This window comes from Myxine glutinosa, chromosome 5 (assembly GCF_964187855.1).
Source record: "Myxine glutinosa chromosome 5, kmMyxGlut1.1, whole genome shotgun sequence".
NCBI lineage: Eukaryota > Metazoa > Chordata > Myxini > Myxiniformes > Myxinidae > Myxine > Myxine glutinosa.
Genome location: NC_136265.1, coordinates 200,446,719 through 200,469,017, shown reverse-complemented (window position 1 = coordinate 200,469,017; position 22,299 = coordinate 200,446,719). Strand labels below are relative to the sequence as shown.

General features: G+C 43.5%; 1 protein-coding gene across 2 annotated transcripts in view; it reads right to left on the bottom strand.

Annotated features, from left to right (window-relative positions):
- The window catches only part of LOC137428274 (inositol-trisphosphate 3-kinase C), a 61,545-nt gene that overhangs the window by 33,005 nt on the left and 6,241 nt on the right, over positions 1-22,299 (bottom strand). The window contains exon 1 of one of the 2 annotated variants that reach the window (XM_078779367.1): positions 20,788-20,842. The exons of the other annotated variant lie outside the window; for it this stretch is intronic. Within the exon in view, the coding sequence (XP_078635493.1) occupies positions 20,788-20,808 (21 nt within the window). The 5' untranslated portion in view covers positions 20,809-20,842. Of the gene's footprint in view, positions 1-20,787; positions 20,843-22,299 lie in introns of those variants that run through there. 2 annotated transcript variants of the gene reach the window in all.

Below are 22,299 nucleotides of genomic sequence, written 5' to 3'. Positions count from 1 at the left end.
ATTTTGGGAGTTTCACTGGAAGGCCGGAGTTACTGGTGGACCACGTGCGTCCTGGAGGAACTTGGGGTGAGAGAGCGGAGAAAGGGGAGAGGATGCAAGACCCGAAAGGAAAAGGTGGAAGACAAAGAGACTACCGACCTGTCAGCAACGGGAAAGTGATAAAGACCCGAAGACTCAGCTTCATCGCAGAATAGTCCGATGATCTTGAAGACCTTCGTTTCCACAAGATGAACCTGAACAAGGTGTGAGACAAGCAGACCCAAAAGGGGACTCCATAAAGTACTCCATGAAGTTGTGGATGAAAGCCTCATCGGTGGAAAGACTGGAAAGAAGTACCAAGGAAAACCTTTGCACGACAGAGGATACTCAGTTGGCGGCGGACATTAGTATACTCACAGGATACTCAGTTAGCGGTGGGCTCAGGATAATCAGCATTAGTATACTCAGAGGATACTCAGTTAGCGGTGGGCTCAGGATAATCAGAGGATACGCAGTTAGCGGTGGGCTCAGTATACTCAGTTAGCGGCGGGCTCAGTATACTCAGAGGATACTCAGTTAGCGGTGGGCTCAGTATACTCAGTTAGCGGCGGGCTCAGTATACTCAGAGGATACTCAGTTAGCGGCGGGCTCAGGATACTCAGAGGATACTCAGTTGGCGGCGGGCTCAGGATAATCAGAGGATACGCAGTTAGCGGTGGGCTCAGTATACTCAGTTAGCGGCGGGCTCAGTATACTCAGAGGATACTCAGTTAGCGGTGGGCTCAGGATAATCAGAGGATACGCAGTTAGCGGTGGGCTCAGTATACTCAGTTAGCGGCGGGCTCAGGATAATCAGAGGATACTCAGTTAGCGGCGGGCATTAGTATACTCAGAGGATACTCAGTTAGCGGTGGGCTCAGGATAATCAGAGGATACGCAGTTAGCGGTGGGCTCAGTATACTCAGTTAGCGGCGGGCATTAGTATACTCAGAGGATACTCAGTTAGCGGTGGGCTCAGGATAATCAGAGGATACGCAGTTAGCGGTGGGCTCAGTATACTCAGTTAGCGGTGGGCTCAGTATACTCAGTTAGCGGTGGGCTCAGTATACTCAGTTAGCGGTGGGCACAGTATACTCAGTTAGCGGTGGGCTCAGTATACTCAGTTAGCGGTGGGCTCAGTATACTCAGTTAGCGGTGGGCTCAGTATACTCAGTTAGCGGTGGGCTCAGTATACTCAGTTAGCGGTGGGCTCAGTATACTCAGTTAGCGGTGGGCACAGTATACTCAGTTAGCGGTGGGCTCAGTATACTCAAGAGGATACTCAGTTAGCAGTGGACTCAGTATACTCAGAGGATACTCAGTTAGCGGTGGGCTCAGGATACTCAGTTAGCGGTGAGCTCAGTATACTCAGAGGATACTCAGTTAGCGGAGGGCTCAGTATACTCAGAGGATACTCAGTTAGCGGTGGGCTCAGGATACTCAGTTAGCGGTGGGCTCAGGATACTCAGTTAGCGGTGGGCTCAGGATACTCAGTTAGCGGTGGGCTCAGGATACTCAGTTAGCGGTGGGCTCAGGATACTCAGTTAGCGGTGGGCTCAGGATACTCAGTTAGCGGCGGGCTCAGTATACTCAGAGGATACTCAGTTAGCGGTGGGCTCAGGATACTCAGAGGATACTCAGTTAGTGGGGGCATCAGTATAATCAGAGGATACTCAGTTAGCGGTGGGCTCAGGATAATCAGAGGATACTCAGTTAGCGGTGGGCTCAGTATACTCAGAGGATACTCAGTTAGCGGTGGGCTCAGTATACTCAGTTAGCGGTGGGTTCAGTATACTCAGTTAGCGGTGGGCTCTGTATACTCCTAGGATACTCAGTTAGCGGTGGGCTCAGTATACTCAGAGGATACTCAGTTAGCGGTGCGCTCAGGATAATCAGAGGATACTCAGTTACCGGTGGGCTCAGTATACTCAGAGGATACTCAGTTAGCGGTGGGTCAGGATAATCAGAGCATACTCAGTTAGTGGTGGGCTCAGTATATTCAGAGAATACTCTGTTAGCGGTGGGTCATGATAATCAGAGGATACTCAGTTAGTGGTGGGCTCAGTATATTCAGAGAATACTCTGTTAGCGGTGGGTCATGATAATCAGAGCATACTCAGTTAGTGGTGGGCTCAGTATATTCAGAGAATACTCTGTTAGCGGTGGCCTCAGTATACTCAGGGGATACTCAGTTAGCGGTGGGTCATGATAATCAGAGGATACTCAGTTAGCGGTGGGTCAGGATAATCAGAGGATACTCAGTTAGTGGTGGGCTCAGTATACTCAGAGGATACTCAGTTAGTGGTGGCACTCAGGATACTCAGAGGATACTCAGTTAGTGGTGGCCTCAGGATACTCAGAGGATACTCAGTTAGTGGTGGCCTCAGGATACTCAGAGGACACTCAGTTAGTGGTGGCCTCAGGAAACTCGGTTAGCGTTGGCCTCAGGATACTCGGTTAGCGGTGGCCTCAGGATACTCAGAGGATACTCAGTTAGTGGTGGCCTCAGGATACTCGGTTAGCGTTGGCCTCAGGATACTCAGAGGATACTCAGTTAGTGGTGGCCTCAGGATACTCAGAGAATACTCAGTTAGTGGTGGCCTCAGGATACTCAGAGGATACTAGGTCAGTGGTGAACTCAGGATACTCAGAAGATACTCAGTTAGTGGTGGCCTCAGGATACTCAGAGGTTAGTAAGTTATATCATCAAAAGAGACTTTATACCGTTTGCAAACAACTGCAGCAAGTCTGGGGTTATCCAGTTCAGTCAGTGCCTCACAGCCATGACGAGCATCGATGACAATCATCGCCAGCCACGTAAACCAGTTAGCTGATCTGAGTATCATGATCCTGATCTGAGTATCCCGATCATCAATTTGGTTTCAGACCAGGTCACTCTACTCTGGACATGCTGCTTCTGCTGTCTCAACAATGGATGGAGGTCCTCAATGCCAAACAGGAAATCTGAGCTGTCTCCCTTGACATATCACGGGCCTTCGATACGGTCTGGCACCCCGCTCTGCTCACCAAACTCTCCTCCTATGGTATCCATGGAAATCTCGATGCATGGCTTGCGGACTTCCTCTCTGGTCGTAGACAACGTGTGGCCCTGAATGGATTTCTCTCATCTCCCCTTCCTGTCCAGGCTGGAGTTCCCCAAGGCAGCGTTCTGGGCCCTGTGCTTTTTCTGGTCTTTATCAATGATCTCTCCGACTCTCTGGAAAATCCTCTCTATCTCTTTGCTGATGACTCCACTCTCTGCCGCTCCATTCCTCTTCCCTCAGATCGGCAGTCTGCAGCCTCCTCACTCTCTGAAGACCTGGGCAAAATCACAGACTGGTCAAACAAGTGGAACATGTCTTTCAATCCTGACAAATCTCACACTCTTACTATGTCTCTCCGAAAAGATCGACTGGACAACCCTCCCATCCACTTTCTGAATAATCCTCTCCAAGAAGTTCTGTCACTCAAGCTTTTGGGTCTCAATATCTGCCATGATCTTTCCTGGGAAAACCACATTTCAAATCTGGCCTCCAAAGCCAGTCGCCGACTGGGCATCCTCCGTCGTGCGAAGTCCTTCCTCAGCACACATGAGCTCCTCACCACATACAAGGCTTTCATCCGCAGCTCAATGGAATACTGTTCTCCACTATGGGCCGGTGCTCCTGCCTCACACCTAGCTCGGCTTCACGCTGTTGAAACCAAAGCTTTCAGAATCATTGGAATCTCCCGTGATGAAGCTATCTCCGAGGGCCTTTCACTCACTCACCGCAGGCAGGTAGGTGGTCTTTCTGTCTTCTATCGACTCCTATCCGGCCTTGCTCCCCCAGCTCTCTCTGTGCTTTGTCCCCCAAATATTCCTACAGGTCGCACAAGATCTGCCAGCAACCCTCTGATGGTTAAACTGCCGAAATCTCGGCTCTCTGCTCACCTTCACTCTTTCATTCCTCTTTTCTCCCGCCTCTGGAACAAACTCCCTCACTCCCTTCAATCCCACTCCTCCGTCCAGGTCTTTAAAACAGCTGTTCACCACCATCTCTTATCTTCCCCCATCCAAAACCTTGATCGTTTCTACCCCCGCTAATTTCACCCTAAATCCACTTTTTTGAAATACCAACTTCTCTTCTGGAAGTCCTTGGTGTCCTTGTGTTTTATACTTCTCCCACCCCCTCCCCCTTCCCACGCCTCTTCACCCCAAGCCCTCTCCCTCCCACACATCTCCCGATGTCCCTGCTCTCAAATGTCGTGTTTGTGTGCTTCCCCTTCTCTCCCCATCTTGTCTACTGCTCCCTCTTTTTATATATTTTGTTTGTCTGTTTGATTTTTTTTGTGATAAATGTTCGCTCTTCCACGAGCCTCGATTCTGTATACAAAAAAAACAAATAAAAAAAACAATCAGCGACCAAGTGAACATAAATTGTTTCTATCTTTATTTCCGGTATCCTTACGATGGGATCGTCCCGATGAGTGCAAGGTGGAAAGATTCGATATGACTTGTTGTTTTTTTCAGCACATTTGTACTGTGTACAAGGGATGTACAAGGGATGTACAAGGGATGCCTGGAAGTCGCTTTCCCCCTCCGCAGTGAAGCATTTTCCATCATGAGCTCCTTAAAATACAAGCAGTTTCGCGTTGAATCACAATTGCTGCATCATACATGACATAGACAGCAATTTGTCCAAGATGTCACATTACGTGTCGATTTTTGTTTGCAGATCAAAATCGTCACCGTCGTTCAATATTGTTGACAGGTAACAGACACACCAAGAGCCAGGATCAACAGTGTGAGTGAGGAATGGCAACGTAGGCCCAAGGCTGTGGATGTGGAAGATACAAACTGGTTGGATCCGCATTCCAAAAGCAGCACAAGGCCGGGGTGACAACAACCATAAACAGTTGTACAATGGCCAGACTTGCCACACAAATGGAGGCCGAGCTCATCAAAAGTGCTCAATGGTGACACGATCGTCTCAAGAGAAGATCCACACACGGTTCGGTTTGATTTGAATCCGGCAGCCTCGAACCAAACGGTAACCACAGCGAAGGACGCCATTGTCAACAACACGTCAGAAGGTTGTACTTCCGGGTGTAACGAAAAATGGGATGTTACAAGGAAAGGGATATGGGATGTTACAAGGAAAGGGATATGGGATGTTACAAGGAAAGGGATATGGGATGTTACAAGGAAAGGGATATGGGATGTTACAAGGAAAGGGATATGGGATGTTACAAGGAAAGGGATATGGGATGTTACAAGGAAAGGGATATGGGATGTTACAAGGAAAGGGATATGGGATGTTACAAGGAAAGGGATATGGGATGTTACAAGGAAAGGGATATGGGATGTTACAAGGAAAGGGATATGGGATGTTACAAGGAAAGGGATATGGGATGTTACAAGGAAAGGGATATGGGATGTTACAAGGAAAGGGATATGGGATGTTACAAGGAAAAGGTTATGGGATGTTACAAGGAAAAGGTTATGGGATGTTACAAGGAAAGGGATATGGGATGTTACAAGGAAAGGGATATGGGATGTTACAAGGAAAGGGAAATGGGATGTTACAAGGAAAGGGATATGGGATGTTACAAGGAAAGGGATATGGGATGTTACAAGGAAAAGGTTATGGGATGTTACAAGGAAAGGGATATGGGATGTTACAAGGAAAGGGATATGGGATGTTACAAGGAAAGGGATATGGGATGTTACAAGGAAAAGGTTATGGGATGTTACAAGGAAAGGGAAATGGGATGTTACAAGGAAAGGGAAATGGGATGTTACAAGGAAAGGGATATGGGATGTTACAAGGAAAGGGATATGGGATGTTACAAGGAAAGGGATATGGGATGTTACAAGGAAAGGGAAATGGGATGTTACAAGGAAAGGGATATGGGATGTTACAAGGAAAGGGAAATGGGATGTTACAAGGAAAGGGATATGGGATGTTACAAGGAAAGGGATATGGGATGTTACAAGGAAAGGGATATGGGATGTTACAAGGAAAAGGTTATGGGATGTTACAAGGAAAGGGAAATGGGATGTTACAAGGAAAGGGAAATGGGATGTTACAAGGAAAGGGATATGGGATGTTACAAGGAAAGGGAAATGGGATGTTACAAGGAAAGGGATATGGGATGTTACAAGGAAAGGGATATGGGATGTTACAAGGAAAGGGATATGGGATGTTACAAGGAAAGGGATATGGGATGTTACAAGGAAAGGGATATGGGATGTTACAAGGAAAGGGAAATGGGATGTTACAAGGAAAGGGATATGGGATGTTACAAGGAAAGGGATATGGGATGTTACAAGGAAAAGGTTATGGGATGTTACAAGGAAAGGGATATGGGATGTTACAAGGAAAGGGAAATGGGATGTTACAAGGAAAGGGATATGGGATGTTACAAGGAAAGGGATATGGGATGTTACAAGGAAAAGGTTATGGGATGTTACAAGGAAAGGGATATGGGATGTTACAAGGAAAGGGAAATGGGATGTTACAAGGAAAGGGATATGGGATGTTACAAGGAAAGGGATATGGGATGTTACAAGGAAAGGGATATGGGATGTTACAAGGAAAGGGATATGGGATGTTACAAGGAAAGGGATATGGGATGTTACAAGGAAAGGGATATGGGATGTTACAAGGAAAGGGATATGGGATGTTACAAGGAAAGGGATATGGGATGTTACAAGGAAAGGGATATGGGATGTTACAAGGAAAGGGATATGGGATGTTACAAGGAAAGGGATATGGGATGTTACAAGGAAAGGGATATGGGATGTTACAAGGAAAGGGATATGGGATGTTACAAGGAAAGGGATATGGGATGTTACAAGGAAAGGGAAATGGGATGTTACAAGGAAAGGGATATGGGATGTTACAAGGAAAAGGTTATGGGATGTTACAAGGAAAGGGATATGGGATGTTACAAGGAAAGGGATATGGGATGTTACAAGGAAAAGGTTATGGGATGTTACAAGGAAAGGGATATGGGATGTTACAAGGAAAGGGATATGGGATGTTACAAGGAAAAGGTTATGGGATGTTACAAGGAAAGGGATATGGGATGTTACAAGGAAAGGGATATGGGATGTTACAAGGAAAGGGAAATGGGATGTTACAAGGAAAGGGATATGGGATGTTACAAGGAAAGGGATATGGGATGTTACAAGGAAAGGGATATGGGATGTTACAAGGAAAGGGAAATGGGATGTTACAAGGAAAGGGAAATGGGATGTTACAAGGAAAGGGATATGGGATGTTACAAGGAAAGGGAAATGGGATGTTACAAGGAAAGGGATATGGGATGTTACAAGGAAAGGGATATGGGATGTTACAAGGAAAGGGATATGGGATGTTACAAGGAAAGGGATATGGGATGTTACAAGGAAAGGGATATGGGATGTTACAAGGAAAGGGATATGGGATGTTACAAGGAAAGGGATATGGGATGTTACAAGGAAAGGGATATGGGATGTTACAAGGAAAGGGATATGGGATGTTACAAGGAAAGGGATATGGGATGTTACAAGGAAAGGGATATGGGATGTTACAAGGAAAGGGATATGGGATGTTACAAGGAAAGGGAAATGGGATGTTACAAGGAAAGGGATATGGGATGTTACAAGGAAAGGGATATGGGATGTTACAAGGAAAGGGAAATGGGATGTTACAAGGAAAGGGATATGGGATGTTACAAGGAAAGGGATATGGGATGTTACAAGGAAAGGGATATGGGATGTTACAAGGAAAGGGAAATGGGATGTTACAAGGAAAGGGATATGGGATGTTACAAGGAAAGGGATATGGGATGTTACAAGGAAAGGGATATGGGATGTTACAAGGAAAGGGAAGTGAATAGCGGTTAGTTTAGAAGTGTGGAGCGTGACGTATTGGAAGAACAAAGAGTGTGGTGACAATGAGCAGGTGTAAACCAGAACGGCACTCGGTAGAGCGCATACCTCCGCCAGGTTACCCGTTTATGCTTTGTATCCCAGAGTAGACCAGAAAATCACAATACAGAATCATATTTAGTCAAAATCATCCGTCCACAACTTTTTGACAAATCCTGCTTTGTATCGTTTTTGGCCCTGTCTCCCAATTGTGAAGAATCACTTTTAAAATTCTAGTAGCCGGATCCGGATCTTCACCAAAATCGAATCGAATAGTCCTTGTCACACACCCAACGGGTCCACCGGGTTTCGTCCAAATCCGTCCATAACTTTTTGACATATCCTGCTACGTATCGTTTTTGGCCCAATCTCCCAAAGGTGACAAATCACTTTTAAAATTCTAGTAGCCGGATCCGGATCTTCATCAAAATCGAATCATTTCGTCGGTGCCACATACGCTGCATCTTTTTTTTTTTTTTTTTTTGTATACTGAATCGAGGCTCGTGAAAGAGCTAACATTTACATCACAAACAAATCAACCAGACAAACAAAATATATAAAAAGAGGGAGCGGAAGACAAGATGGGGGGAGAAGGGGAAGCACACAAACACTTGAGAGCAGGGAGATGTGTGGGAGGGAGAGGGCTTGGGGGGAGGAGGCGTGAGAAGGGGGGCGGGGAGGGAGAGATATAAAACATATGGACACTGCCAGGACTTTCAGGAAAGAAGTTGGAATTTCAAACAAGGTGGATTTTGGTGAAGATCTGAATATGGATTCGGATATGAGAATTATTAAAATTTTTATGTGATTCTTCACCATTGAGTGATAGGGCCAACAAAATTTCGTCCGAATCCGTCCACAACTCTTTGAGATATTTAGTTCACAAACGGACAGACAGACGAACGGACAGACAGACAAACGGACAGACAGACAAACGGACAGACAGACAGGGGTGAAAAGATAACCTCATTCGACCTTCAGTGGCGGAGGTAAAAATGAGGGTCCATGATTTGGTTCCATGATGCGGAGGCAAGATGTTTCTGAAATGGCTGTTGGAGGTGGAATTAATGGGGATGACAAAGTCACAAACTACCAGGAGGGTTCATTAAAGTCCGTCCATGCTCCATGGAGTTTCATCACAAGATTGGAATTGATTGTTTTAACTGTTCATTGAACAAAATGCATTTTAAAATCAGCCATATTTTATACACTATATCTATATATAATTAGCCGAACCTCAAAAGGTGTGTTTGTTTCGTTACAACCATTGGTTGGCCTGCTGGCCTGACTCCACCCACAATTGGAATCTGACTCCACCCCTGAAAAAATAAATCATACGACCGCCATTTTGCCAAGACATTCAGAAGTGTTATATTCACAATGTTTTACATCCATGCCTTCTTGATATGTTTTCTCTTCAGTGTGAAAAGACCAAAAGTGACTGTAAATAGCATCATGAAATGTCGAAAGGGTGCAGGCCATCGGCATCACAGGCGTTCTGTGGCACACAGTTTGTGTAGGCCACAGGCTTCAAACCTTCCGGCCAATAGGATAATTCCTTATGGCCCAGTGGAATTTGAAGCAATCCAAGCCATATAAACACGATGTATTATAGATGTACATAAGTAATAACAATGTTTTGCCTTAATTACATAACCAGAGTTTTATTTTTCAAGGCATCGAGCATGCAAGCCAGCGTTCTGTGCCTATACACTGCCCTCGTTATCTAGTTGTGTGCTGGTTGTCTTTTATTTAAGCCAAATTCATGTAGAACAGATCTGTATGACTCCACCGCTCTTACCATTCCCAATGATCTCAATCTTTGCTAAACTTGACGTTCGACTGAAGGTCATTTGGCCAGGGATTTGTATTTTGTCCAGAGTGCTGCCAAAAACTCACCTACTCTTGGGGAAAGACACCGTGGGATTTCAAACATCCACCAGGTAATGACCGCAGTTCAGAAATGAAGGGAAGATGGGCAACATGTAATTTTGAACGTTATGCAAGTTACAAGGGATTACAAACAGAAAATGCTCCTGACATGGTTGTCATATATTGCCGTTCAAATCCCGTGTACTGTAAGCCCTCACTCTTTCCCTTTTAACAACAACAACAGCGCCACGGGCTATATATTTCCGGTTCCCCCCATTACCCATAATCATTACGATTTTCAAGATGGCTACTGGAGGCACGTGTGATAATCACATTAGGCCTATTAATTACTAGTACCCGACTGCAAAGCTGCAATGAGCCGGTGAAGCCAAAGCCTCTTGGCCTTGCCACTATTTTACCCATCACTATGGCATCAGTAGGTTCGGTAGTTGGTAGTAGGTAGGTGTAGTAGGTACCGTACCAAGTTCAAAATGACACCATTTGCATTCTGGATGAGATTAAAATTTATAAAATTTCCTTCTTGATTAATTTGGTGAATTCCGTCTCAACTTCGGATATTTCTGGCCGTGAAAAACTATCCCCTACGGCCGCGAGATTTCTAAAAAATAATTCTTCGTCAATTTTAGAATATTTGACGCCGTTTTCACCCTCCGAAATGTGGTAATAAGCTTTTTTGAAATATTTTTTCAAATGCTTGAATCTCATTGGTTCCGGTAATTGGTGACGATTTTCGTTGAAGGTAACCAGGGCCCGTGTGGGCCCGGGGAACGAGGTTGGTCTTAAAGTATTTTAATTACAAATTAGAGGTGCATTAGATTGTGAATCAAACAAAGACGGGTGAAACAAACTCCTATTGAACTTTTTCGCAATTTTTTATGCAAACTTCCGCATCCGGAAGATGGCGGCCTCCATTGAGTGATTTGGTTTTTGAAATATTTTTTCAAATGGTCGAATCTCATTGGTTCCGGTGTTTGGTGACGATTTTCGTTGAAGATAACCAGGCCCGTGCGGGCCGAGGTTGGTCTTAAAGTATTTTAATTACAAATTAGAGGTGCATAAGATTGTGAATCAAAAAAAGACGGGTGAAACAAACTCCTATTGAACTTTTTTCAATTTGGTATGCATACTTCCGCATCCGCAAGATGGCGGCCTCCATTGAGTGATTTGGTGCGTCAAAGCTTCGAAATTCTCAAGGGATCCAGCAAAATCTGGCTTTTCAACATAATACGTACGCGTTCATTCACAACACCGGCTTCGCCGGCTATTATGCGTGTTGTATTGTTTTGCTTGTTGCATTGTTATGCTTGTTGCAGTGTTATGTTTGTTGCATTGTTATGCTTGTTGCAGTCTTATGTTTGTTGCATTGTTATGCTTGTTGCATTGTTATGTGTGTTGTATTGTTTTGCTTGTTGCATTGTTATGCTTGTTGCATTGTTATGCTTGTTGCATTGTTATGCGTGTTGTATTGTTTTGCTTGTTGCATTGTTATGCTGGTTGCATTGTTATGTGTGTTGTATTGTTTTGCTTGTTGCATTGTTTTGCTTGTTACATTGTTTTGCTTGTTGCATTGTTTTGCTTGTTGCATTGTTATGCTGGTTGCATTGTTATGCGTGTTGTATTGTTTTGCTTGTTGCATTGTTATGCGTGTTGTATTGTTATGTGTGTTGTATTGTTATGCATGTTGTATTGTTATGCGTGTTGTATTGTTTTGCTTGCTGCATTGTTATGCGTGTTGTATTGTTTTGCTTGTTGCATTGTTATGCGTGTTGTATTGTTTTGCTTGTTGCATTGTTATGCGTGTTGTATTGTTATGTGTGTTGTATTTTTATGCGTGTTGTATTGTTTTGCTTGTTGCATTGTTATGCGTGTTGTATTGTTATGCGTGTTGTATTGTTTTGCTTGTTGCATTGTTATGCTGGTTGCATTGTTATGCGTGTTGTATTGTTTTGCTTGTTGCATTGTTATGCTGGTTGCATTGTTATGTGTGTTGTATTGTTTTGCTTGTTGCATTGTTTTGCTTGTTGCATTGTTTTGCTTGTTGCATTGTTATGCTGGTTGCAGTGTTATGCTGGTTGCATTGTTATGCGTGTTGTATTGTTTTGCTTGGTGCATTGTTATGCTTGTTGTATTGTTATGCTTGTTGTATTGTTATGCGTGTTGTATTGTTATGCGTGTTGTATTGTTATGCGTGTTGTATTGTTTTGCTTGTTGCATTGGTATGCGTGTTGTATTGTTTTGCTTGTTGCATTGTTATGCTTGTTGCATTGTTATGCATGTTGTATTGTTTTGCTTGTTGCATTGTTTTGCTTGTTGCATTGTTATGCGTGTTGTATTGTTATGCTTGTTGTAATGTTATGCTTGTTGCATTGTTATGCTTGTTGCATTGTTATGCATGTTGTATTGTTTTGCTTGTTGCATTGTTTTGCTTGTTGCATTGTTATGCGTGTTGTATTGTTATGCTTGTTGTAATGTTATGCTTGTTGCATTGTTTTGCTTGTTGCATTGTTTTGCTTGTTGCATTGTTTTGCTTGTTGCATTGCTATGCTTGTTGTATTGTTATGCTTGTTGTAATGTTATGCTTGTTGTATTGTTTTGCTTGTTGCATTGTTTTGCTTGTTGCATTGTTATGCTTGTTGTATTGTTATGTATGTTGTATTGTTTTGCTTGTTGCATTGTTATGCTTGTTGCATTGTTATGCATGTTGTATTGTTTTGCTTGTTGCATTGTTTTGCTTGCTGCATTGTTATGCGTGTTGTATTGTTATGCTTGTTGTAATGTTATGCTTGTTGCATTGTTTTGCTTGTTGCATTGTTTTGCTTGTTGCATTGTTTTGCTTGTTGCATTGTTATGCGTGTTGTATTGTTATGCTTGTTGTAATGTTATGCTTGTTGCATTGTTTTGCTTGTTGCATTGTTTTGCTTGTTGCATTGCTATGCTTATTGTAATGTTATGCTTGTTGTAATGTTATGCTTGTTGTAATGTTATGCGTGTTGTATTGTTTTGCTTGTTGTATTGTTATGCTTGTTGTAATGTTATGCTTGTTGCATTGTTATGCTTGTCAAATGTGACGGGCCTATCTTTACATCTGTTGTTACAGGTTGTTCAGTTCTTACTGAGTAAACCCTACTTGAGTGATTTCAATCGAGTTAAGCCTTTTCTATACTCCCTACGGCTTATTACAATTAACTCGGCAAGAATTTCATGATTGACAAATTCTTACGTCCTGAACGGTTTGAAGCAAACCCAAACTCGAGCAATGCTGAAAAGGAATGTAACCACTGGTACAAGCCGTTCGACACTTCCTGAGATCAATTTAGCATCATGGACCAGAGAAGCTATGCTCATAAAGTATGTTGCTCCAAGGGTGTACGAGTACATCGCTGACTGTGAAGACTATCCCACCGCCATATAGACCTTAAGAAACATGTACGTAAGACCAAAGAATGAAGTCTATGCACGGCACCTATTGGCGAGTCATCGACAGCAACCGGGAGAACCTCTAGATGATTACCTGCAGGCATTGAATCATTTGAGTGGAGACTGTAATGAAATCAATAAGAAATCCAGGCCGGAAAGTTCACAGATTGAGTCAGTCCCATGGATGGAGTCAAATAAGTCCTTTGCTGAAGCGCCATCGCTGGATAGAGGGGTACCAAGACCCAGTTAACTGGAATGGTGACAACTGAAATCACCATATATGAGGAAGAGAGAGTTGGAATGAGTGGTTAAAAGTAGGTACTTTGTTGACTGAGATGTAAATGGAGTCGTCATTGCTTAGAGGACGGTACAACACACAGACAAACAAGAGGTGTGAGCAGAGGGGAAGTCACAGTCAAAGGTACTCCTGGGGTTGGGAGGTGTAAGTTCAGTACACGGACAGTAAGAAATTGAGTTGTTGATGCACATTGCAACTCCGCCACCAGTACCGGGTTCAGGTCTATCAAACCGGAGTCTGGAGGAGACAATTGCCAGGGTGAGACACCACGGAGTCGGGGGTGCCCTGTGGGAGGAAGAATTTTGTTAAACAGGTGATGTTCAGTTTATCAGCAGCGGACTGGATTGAGAGGTTGGAGCAGAAGTTTCGGATGTTTGAGGTCCACATTGTGAGGGAAAACGGGGGAGGCACTGTTGGTAGGATGCAGGAATACGGAAAGGGGGAGTTGGAGCTAGGGTAGGGGTGGGGAAAGTTGGGAGAGGTTGGACAAAGGAAACTAGAACGCCACTCAGTAGAGCGCATACTCCCGCCGTGGGTCGAGTTGGAATAGTACGATTTCACAAAAGTTTGAGGGAGTAGTTCAGTGACAACACAAGACAAGACAACACAAGACAGACACTGCACAGATATATATTTAGAATATATAGAAGATAATGTTTAAAAAAAAACAAGGCAATTTCACTTACATTATCGGATTCAGCGTTCAATTATATATAAGTGAGTGTATTTTGAGGCATGTGTGACTTCAAATAAAATTGTAAACCAGGAAAAACGTCCGTTTCATTCCTTAGGGATACAACATGTAAAACTGGCCCAAACGTCAAAACAAAACTCGCTCATTTTAAGTCGAACAAGCTAATGCGACCACTCATTCTTCTGGGAAGAATCCCGTGCACATGCTTGTCACACTTATAAGTCACCTAAGTCTTTATAAGTTCATCAAATACTGACACCGCGATTGACATTCGCTGAGGTAAATCAAATGTTGATATCTCTTCAAAGGTAAAAAAAAAAAAATATTTTTTAAAGCATTATACGTATCAAACGATACATTTTATGAAACGGGCACATCGAATACACACTTTGGTGGTTTTTAAATGACAGAATATGTCTTTATTATAAATAAATAAAAAGAACCATGAAGACGACGCTGCGAACAAAATACACCGCTCTAACGCATAACCACGAGTTTAAACTACATTTACAACAAATATGAAAACTATTTTCATATCACAATGTTAAATATAGAATATATAGAAGATAATGTTAAAAAAAATGAGCCCTATCTTCCAATGGTAAACAATCCTTCAAAAAATTCCTGGATCCGGAATAATATCCTGAGCTTCACCAAAAACTAATCAATTCTTCCTCATCCCAAGGGCAATCATCCCACCAACTTTCATCCAAATCCGTTCAGAACATTTCCAGATATCTTGTTCACAAACACACGAACACACACACACACGGACACGATCGAATGCATTACTCCCTGGCGGGAGTATATATATATGAAGAGGCTGAGGGAGGTATAAGATGGGAGGAGGTGGGGGCGGAGGAAGGTAGGGGGAAGTTTTGAAGGGGGGTTGAGGGGATGCAGAAACCAGGACATGAAGTAGAGGGATGCTGAGGAGGGGGACACAGAAGGTTGGGAGAACATGGGCATGTATGAGTTGACATAGAGGAGGATACTGACATTGAGGGGTTTGACAACGTTAATGGACGTGAAGGGGATTGATGGTCGTGTGCAGACAACCTCAGCAAAGTGGACTTCATTTCAATTCCTTTGTGCACATGCATGACTCTTGATTGGCTTACTCATCAATATAATCTAATAACCCAATAAAATTCTGTGTGTGTTGCCTTTCACAGAATAAACCTCCCAATGTTTTCATCATTACGTATTTCACCATCCATCATTCTGCACTCTCCCTCATTCTGCACCTGCCTTCGGCACATCTCCCTCATTCTGCACCTGCCTTCGGCACATCTCCCTCATTCTGCACCTGCCTTCGGCACATCTCCCTCATTCTGCACCTTCCTTTGGCACATCTCCCTCATTCTGCACCTGCCTTCGGCACATCTCCCTCATTCTGCACCTGCCTTCGGCACATCTCCCTCATTCTGCACCTTCCTTTGGCACATCTCCCTCATTCTGCACCTGCCTTCGGCACATCTCCCTCATTCTGCACCTGCCTTCGGCACATCTCCCTCATTCTGCACCTTCCTTTGGCACATCTCCCTCATTCTGCACCTGCCTTCGGCACATCTCCCTCATTCTGCACATGCCTTCGGCACATCTCCCTCATTCTGCACATGCCTTCGGCACATCTCCCTCATTCTGCACATCTCCCTCATTCTGCACATGCCTTCGGCACATCTCCCTCATTCTGCACCTGCCTTCGGCACATCTCCCTCATTCTGCACATCTCCCTCATTTTGCACCTTCCTTTGGCACTTCTCCCTCATTCTGCACCTTCCTTTGGCACATCTCCCTCATTCTGCACCTGCCTTCGGCACATCTCCCTCATTCTGCACCTGCCTTCGTCACATCTCCCTCATTCTGCACCTGCCTTCGGCACATCTCCCTCATTCTGCACCTGCCTTCGGCACAGCTCCCTCATTCTGCACCTTCCTTTGGCACATCTTCCTCATTCTGCACCTTCCTTCAGCACATCTCCCTCATTCTGCACCTTCCTTTGGCACATCTTCCTCATTCTGCACCTTCCTTCGGCACATCTCCCTCATTCTGCACCTTCCTTTGGCACATCTTCCTCATTCTGCACCTGCGTTCGGTACATCTCCCTCATTCTGCACCTTCCTTTGGCACATCTCCCTCATTCTGCACCTTCCTTCGGCACATCTCCCTCATTCTGCACCTTCCTTTGGCACATCTCCCTCATTCTGCACCTTCCTTCGGCACATCTCTCTCATTCTGCACCTTCCTTCGGCACATCTCTCTCATTCTGCACCTGCCTTCGGCACATCTCCCTCATTCTGCACCTGCCTTCGGCACATCTCCCTCATTCTGCACCTGCCTTCGGCACAGCTCCCTCATTCTGCACCTTCCTTTGGCACATCTTCCTCATTCTGCACCTTCCTTCAGCACATCTCCCTCATTCTGCACCTTCCTTTGGCACATCTTCCTCATTCTGCACCTTCCTTCGGCACATCTCCCTCATTCTGCACCTTCCTTTGGCACATCTTCCTCATTCTGCACCTGCGTTCGGCACATCTCCCTCATTCTGCACCTTCCTTTGGCACATCTCCCTCATTCTGCACCTTCCTTCGGCACATCTCTCTCATTCTGCACCTGCCTTCGGCACATCTCCCTCATTCTGCACCTGCCTTCGGCACATCTCCCTCATTCTGCACCTGCCTTGGGTGCGAGTGACTATGTTGACGTTCTTGATATCCAGGTTACTCCAGTTACTGACTGTTTATCGATTGCATTCTTGGCTGCTTTGTTTGTTGGTTTGTTGCTCGGTGACATTTTGCAAATGTTTTGTTTTTCCAAGTTGCCAGTTAGCTCATCAGGTGTTTCCTACTATGTGTCTAGATAAACACTATATCGGTAACCCTCCCGTTTACTTCTACAATCAACCTCCGGCAGAAGTTCAGTCTTCATAGCTCCTTAGATTAACAATGTGCCATGATCTGTTCTGGGCCAATCACATGTATCCAACAAACCACATCTGCCCTCCAGAGTGGGAAGGCATATTGGAATTCTCTGCAGGACCATGTCATTCGTCAACTCCTCTCAACTACAAAAGTGTACAAAGCATTATTTGTCATGGTGGCATGGGGTATGGATGTCCTCTGTGGGATGATGCCACCAGATTGGACTTCATACACCTGGAAGTAGTGTAACGCAAGGCCCTGAAGGTAAAGGGAGAAACTCAACAGGAGGCTGAGGTACGAGGCCTCCTCCTCTCCCATGGCAGACAGCATGGAGGTTGAGGAGTTTTTATTATTACACAATTTTTGGTCTCGTCTCACCTGCATCCCTCTCATGAGCCCAACCAGGCCACACTCACTCACCTGGCAACCCAGCTTTGTTACCTTCCCCAATCTGGATGAACTGCTCACCTCTACTCTTTTGAGCCCTCTGGACTATGGATGCATTCGCCTTCCTAGGTTGTGCAATCATGCGCTTCCCTCCCCTTCTTAAAAAATAGCAAACCATCGCCGCCTCATGCTATCGCGATTCCTATTGCTGATATTTTATTCCATCTTATCCTGTACGCACACAGTTAACTATTCCACTTTTTGTATACATAATCTAGGTTCCTGGAAGAGCAAGGGGAGAGCGAGAGAGAGAGAGCGAGCGTAAAAAGGCCTTTTTGGGATGTGGAAAACAGTGATGCGATGGCAGCTTTGAAGGGAAGAGTGCAATTAAAGGCAGTTTGACATATTGGAAAAGATGAAAGAAAAATAGTGGAGTTGGGCAGAAAGCCTGGATGTTGGAAGATTAACCAGGAGAGGGTTAATGGAGGAAGGGATGTGTCTGTGAAGAATGGGGGGGGGGTGGGGGGGGTAGGGGGGAGTCGGAAAGCTCAGAACAGAGGAAGCTAGACTGGAGGAGAGTTTTTAAAAACAGGCCGCCACTGCCCGTTCTCTATGTGAGAGCAACAGGCCTTGTGATTCGGCTTCATCACAGGTGTTTCCAATAATGTTACGAGTTTTAGATTCCACAGAATCCAGGAGACATATGTGATGTTAGGAGAAAGCAATACTTAATTGAATTGCAAATTGCAGACAGAGGCCTTGTAGGCTGTGTTCTCATTTTTCAAAGAAAGACGTTGAACGACAAAGGATTCCTAGTCTGGGCAGGCTTTGGAGGCCAGCTTTGTTATATGGATGGCTCAACAGGTGGTGAGGCCTATAAGTTCAAGAGACTGAACCTCTTCCTGTACTTGACCATGGAACTAGATGGGTGGGTTCGTTTGATGATCCTTCCATAACATGGTGACACAGAGTTTTCCATCTTCTTCATCTTCCATTAGATTAATCACACCAGCAACTAATCAATTCCAAATGGGTAAAGAGTGACGCACCTGCAGTCAGTCGGATGGGGGTAATGGGTGACACAATATGGAGTAATCAGCAAAAAGGAAAATAAATAAGGGGTTTCCAAAGGGTCTGGGACAGTTTATGTATACAAGGAACAAGAACATGTCCTGGCCATGTCTGTACATTCCTACTTATGATGCCTGAGTGTTCATTCCTTCCCCATTTTTCCATCCTCCCATGTATTACAATAGATCCCTCCATCTAATCGTTGTGTCAACATCACCTTTCTGTCCTTCTGGTCTTCCATGAAACTCAGTCTTATTATTTTTGCATTTTATTAACTTTTATTTAAACTCAAAAAAAATTATTAAAATGTATTAATTTAAACTTTTATTAGAATCAAATGATTTATTTATTGATTTATTATTATTATATTATTTATTTATTTATTAATTTAAACTTTTTTTTTTTTTTTACTTATTTTGAAAAATAAAATAAAAAGTAAAACATTTTTGAAACAATCACCTCAATCATGTCAAAATGCAAAGCCCGTCCGCATCTGCTTTGCACTCAAACATTATGCGCTGGACGCAATTGGAAAACCCTGTATCCCGCTGCACATGGATGGACGAATAAAGCAAAGATTTTGTTATAAAATAAATTGCATTGTTGTAAATGCAAACTATACTATAACCAGAGAACGGCCTAAACACACTCTCACTGCAGTTTGCCTTTCTTTCCATCAGCATGAGAAACGTGTTTCATCTTGAGCCTAAGCAATAGCCGGTGGCACTCAGTTGTCTGCCATTTTCTGTTCCCAACAGTACGACTGCATTCCCGACGGTCTTTTTGCCAAATACCATATGCCAGCTTTCAGCACACAATGTCCTTCTCATCAATTATTTATCAATCAGGCTCATGGTGTTAGTTTAGTTTATCCACCAGAGACAAAGCCGAACCATACCACGCCTGCTTTATCACAATCCCAGATCAAACACATTTTCCATTGTATGCTGTCGCAGCACGCTAACAAACACTCGGATCAGCAGGTGCTTTATCAAGTTTCCATTACAAAGCAAATGAAATTCACAAACCTCATCTTACTATAATTCACCAAATGTCCGTCCGTCCGTTCGAAGGTACCGCAAAAACGGCTCAACCGATCGCAACGATATTTTGGGTGGGTATTCCTGGGACCCCTTGGAGTAAAATAGGCTGTAATGTTTTCCAATTTTTTCCCCCAATTTTCAAATTTTCCAGTTTTTCCAAACACGATGGAATAATATTTACCGATATGAACAGTGATGTGGCTTTTATTGAAATTCTACAAATACTGTTTAGATTTTGATGAGAATTATGAACCTCCCGCGAATGCGGAAGTGGACAGATGACGGAAATGTGCGGGTTTGATAATATCCAAATACAATCGTCATTCAATCGTAATGTTAAATCGTTAAACGTTAATCGTGTTAATCGTTTTGTTAAAGTACCAATTGATGATTGGAATTTAGTGAATACAATTACGATTTTGAATTCGTAATTGTGTTCACCCAACCGTACGGAACTTCACATCAGGATTGAAATATTTGTTTATGTCACGAATGTTGTTAAAAGTTTATTTTTTATATTAATGTTATTTAATTTGTGATTGGAGTTATGCTGTTTGGAATGAAAAAAGAGATATCGAGCTCAAGTGAATGACGAAATGCCGTGACGGTTTCTACTTTCTAAACGTGAATTTGCGGATCGCCATATGCAGATACACCATTGACTGGGTATGGAAGAAACGTACCCGTTTGTTTGCCAACGGGTACGTTTTTCATGGAAGTCCTTCACGGACTTGCTGTCCATGTCTGACGTGCAACTGAAGGTGCTACAGGAATGTGGAATTTATTGGTGTCATGCTTTAGCATTCGCCGTTTCTGCATTGTCTGTTTGCTTCTGGCCTCCCACCCGTGCGTAGCACAGGTACCTCACTAGTGTTAATAATTTCATACCGCAAGCATCGTGCTCTGGCAAGCTTTGTGTGAAGGCAATGGCAAATGGAACGGAGCAATCCCGATTGCCACCTTTTCCAAGGAGTCAGGGACTGCCGAAAGTGGTTCATGGATAAGGAAATGGATTGGGCGGTTCAACATGGCGTTTCCAGGGGATGCAGTAAGGCAGGAATCTAGGCCAGTCCAAAACCTGGGATCCTTGTACAACGTCCACCAGGCGATGCAAAAACGTGGGCACCCGGCTTAACGCCACGTACCATGACCGACGACGTGCTCATTGGTGCAAGAGCCTTCCAGCGAGACAGCAGAGTTTACATAGTGAGGTCAGGATACAATCCAAACTGGACAGCTCCGTGACGACCCCACTGCAAGAAGCATTTCCCAACATTCCTGGAATGTGGTGTTACGAATAATACACCATGGTACATTCTGTTATAATGAAAACAACAAATAACACATCGTGTATCAGGGGATTTTGCAGGTAAACCCAAAAGGTATGCTGTCTGCTGTGAGACTGCAAAATTAAATAGCATCAAAGATAGACGGGCTTTTGTCGGAGCCATGAATCCCTGCCTGGTTTGACATGTTCGTGCCATGGGAAGGAGACGCCATTTTAATTTTAGTGGAGAATCTTGTAAAATATAAATTACTTAATACATTAGGGTTCATTTGCTCTACCTTGGTGATGATTTATTACTTCAATCACCAAAGGTGGACGAAGATTATGTATTCACTCACCCGTTTGTCTGTGAGCAGGATATCTCAAAAGGATATGGACAGATTTGGACGAAACATGGTGGACAGGTCGGGTGTGTGACAAGGACCAATCGATTTGATTTTGGTGAAGATCTGAATATGGATTCGGATACGAGAATTATTAAATTTTTAAAGTGATTCTTCACCATTGAGAGATCGGGTGAAAAGTGATATTAAAAAAAAAAAAAAAAAAAAAAGTTATGGACGAGTTATGACTAAACTAGGTGGACAGGTTGGGTAGGTGACAAGAACAAGCCAAATAGATTTGGTGGGATACAAAACGTAAACTGTTCAGCCTACCAGTGGTATGCACTCTACTGAGTGCCATTCTAGTTTATGAATGCAAAATGTCAAAACTGCAGCATAAATAATATGACATGGAATTTTGAGTTATTTAACTTACTCAATGAGTAATTGCAGGGGTTAACTTGGAGTTATTTAACTTACCCAATGAGTAATTGAGGGGTTAACGTGGTTATTTAACTTACTCAATGAGTAATTGAGGGGTTAACGTGGAGTTATTTAACTTACTCAATGAGTAATTGAGGGGTTAACGTGGAGTTATTTAACTTACTCAATGAGTAATTGAGGGGTTAACGTGGAGTTATTTAACTTACCCAATGAGTAATTGAGGGGTTAACGTGGAGTTATTTAACTTACCCAATGAGTAATTGAGGGGTTAACGTGGTTATTAAAATTACTCAATGAGTAATTGCAGGGGTTAACTTTGAGTTATTTAACTTACTCAATGAGTAATTGCAGGGGTTAACTTTGAGTTATTTAACTTACACAATGAGTAATTGAGGGGTTAACGTGGAGTTATTTAACTTACACAATGAGTAATTGAGGGGTTAACGTGGAGTTATTTAACTTACTCAATGAGTAATTGCAGGGGTTGACTTGGAGTTATTTAACTTACTCAATGAGTAATTGAGGGGTTAACTTGGAGTTATTTAACTTACCCAATGAGTAATTGCAGGGGTTAACTTTGAGTTATTTAACTTACTCAATGA